The 2,500-nt window shown below is 45.6% G+C and overlaps 2 protein-coding genes across 2 annotated transcripts in view; one reads left to right on the forward strand and one right to left on the reverse strand.

Annotated features, from left to right (window-relative positions):
- Positions 1–44, reverse strand: part of LOC125292212 (glycerol kinase-like) — a 41,678-nt gene extending 41,634 nt beyond the window's left edge. Inside the window, exon 1 of the mRNA XM_048239417.1 lies at positions 1–44. This exon is cut by the window's left edge and continues 65 nt beyond it. Within this exon, the coding sequence (XP_048095374.1) occupies positions 1–16 (16 nt within the window). The 5' untranslated portion in view covers positions 17–44.
- Positions 45–606: 562 nt separating this feature from the next.
- Positions 607–2,500, forward strand: part of LOC125292213 (protein FAM124A) — a 52,541-nt gene continuing 50,647 nt past the window's right edge. The window contains exon 1 of the mRNA XM_048239418.1: positions 607–685. Coding sequence (XP_048095375.1) covers positions 607–685 — 79 coding nt within the window. The remainder of the gene's footprint in view (positions 686–2,500) is intronic.

Here is a 2,500-nt window from a genome sequence, read left to right on the forward strand (position 1 = left end):
GGGAGTGGGTGGTCATCCTGCCAAATGCACGCGCCAGGTAACTACTGCGATGCCGGGTTGCAAGGGCTGCCGTGTCGTGCGCTTTATATTCCGCGCGAGACCGGTGAGGCGCATGACGCACGGGCAGTCCTATGACGCAGAGGCGTCGTCAGCCAATTTTGGCGTCAGCCCCTAATGTTTTGAGTGTAGCCCCGAATGTATTTTGCACAGTTGACTGATAAATATGAAACGATCGTTCACTAAAACGATTATGAAAATAAGCCAACGGGTCCAACAGGAAACCGGTGTCCTCTCACTCTCCTTCAGGCAGCAGATCTAACTTGAACGAGAGAGAGAGAGAAAGAAAGAGAGACAGTTCCAGGGTTGGGTATGTCACTGTGTGTTTGCATGTCCTATTTGGTATAAGAAAGTTATAACAAACAACGACAAGGAGGTGGTGGAGTTATGCTTTTCTAATTTTAAGTTGTTATCAGCCTTCAGCCTTCCCTGCATTCACTAGCTTAGTTTGGAGCTGGCCAGACAGTGCTAGCCTACACAGTAGCTTACTTTGAATTTCAATTTCAATTTAATTTCACTTATAGAGCGCCAAAACATTACACATGTGTCATGGCGCTTTACAGAGTGTTAAATATTCAAAAAGAGCCCATGAGTAACAGGGGCGAGGACAAGCTCCCTAGAATTGGAGGTACATATAGCTGCTATAATACTTTGCCTTTGTAGAATCAAATTAGTGAGTCTTCAATGATTCTTTCTCCTTAAGCTAAACATAACATGAAAAACATAAGCTAAGTCATAAGCTATGAAAAACTTAAGCTAAACATAACATGGCAGCCTTAACCCCCTAAAAGCACACCATATGACAACAGTGGCAAGGAAAATCTCCCATATTCCAGAAAGAACCCTTAACCTGACTTAATAGGGGGAGCCCATCTGCTTCTGGCTGGCTGCGCCCTCCAATGGCAGCAGATGTAGAATAATCTGAAAAAGTAGTCTACAGGATAAGATGAGTTAACTAAAAGCTTTCCTGTACAGGTATGTTTTCAGATCTTTTTAAAAAATATTTACTGAACTCGCCTGCTTGATGTACAGAGGCAGGGTGTTCCATAGTTTGGGGGCAAAATGGATAAAAGCAGCTTCTCCACTTTGTTTGTGGAGCACTTTGGGTACGATTAAAAGATTAGAATTGGAATATGTTTCCTTTGTGGTTGATAAGATACTAAAAGCTCAGAGATATTTGAAGGTGCAATGCCATTTAGAGCTTTGTAAGTAATTAACAGAACCTTAAAATCAATTCTATAGGAAACAGGGAGCCAGTGCAGTTCAGCCAACACAGGGGTGATGTGTTCTCTCTTCTTGGTCTTAGTTAAAAGTCTAGCAGCAGAGTTCTGTATGAGTTCCAATTTCACTTCCAACAGACCACTGCAGACCCTACAATTGTCATAAAAAATTCTGAACAGTGGCCTGCACACACATAATGACTCCTGGGTTCTAGAAGATTAAGTCACGGAGCTGGTGCTAATGGTTGAATACAGAAACAGAGGAGCGAGTGACGAAACGACCGGCTTTCTCTTCCGGAACCCCCGGTGCCCGCCTGGAAGCAGGTGCGTGCGGTTTACAGATGCGCTTGCAGTTCCGTATTAGATCAGCAGGGCGCGCGAACCACCCGCGACTCGTGCCAGCCTTAACCGGTGACACAGCGAGTACAGATGAACCTCACGAGCAGAACAGCCTGGTGCAGGGGCACTCGCGCACACACACACGAGAGCTCGTGTTGATATCCTGAGGAAGTCCTCTGAAGGAGTTTTTCACGCACCGACAGGCGCGCGGAGAAAGACGCCGTGTCCCTCAGGATGCGCAAGGCCAGCAGTTTCCTCATGCGGCATGGCGAAACTCTCTGGGGATGAGTTCAGCAACTCGCGAGCAGATAGCGGACAGTGAGTTTATTTGTATGTGTGTGTGTTGTTCGAATGAAGGTTATAAATGCCTTTTCCTACCATCGAATGTAATAGCCAAAATGACACAGAAAGGAGAGTTTGCGGTCACGAGAGTTAGTTAGGCTGCTTGTGTTTAATGAACCCATCTGTCGTTAAGTCTCGAGACATCTGCTGTAGAGATTTCGATTGCCCTCTAAGCTTCTTGCCCATAAAAGCTGATATCAAAGCTCAGCCCAACTTTGTCAAAGTTTGTGGGCTTGCACGTGTGCATACGATGACTTAAAGTGTGTGTGTGTGTGTTTGGATGGATGGGTGTGTGATTTGAGCGTCATTCGAGTGATTGACATGACAGTGCGCGTTGGTCAGCGTGGCTGCAGGCTCGTGCACGTTGAGAACATTAAAGGACGCTTAAGCTCGCGATGTTTTAGTCAAACATGTTTTAGCACAGGGATAACCATTATGTCCCCTCTGCCAAACCCTGAGCGCTGTGTGTGTGTGTGTATATTTTAAGTTACGTTGAGTGTGTGTGTACTGTACGTGTGTGTGTTTGAAGTTAAGTTGAGTGT

Source organism: Alosa alosa, chromosome 3 (assembly GCF_017589495.1).
Source record: "Alosa alosa isolate M-15738 ecotype Scorff River chromosome 3, AALO_Geno_1.1, whole genome shotgun sequence".
Lineage (NCBI taxonomy): Eukaryota > Metazoa > Chordata > Actinopteri > Clupeiformes > Clupeidae > Alosa > Alosa alosa.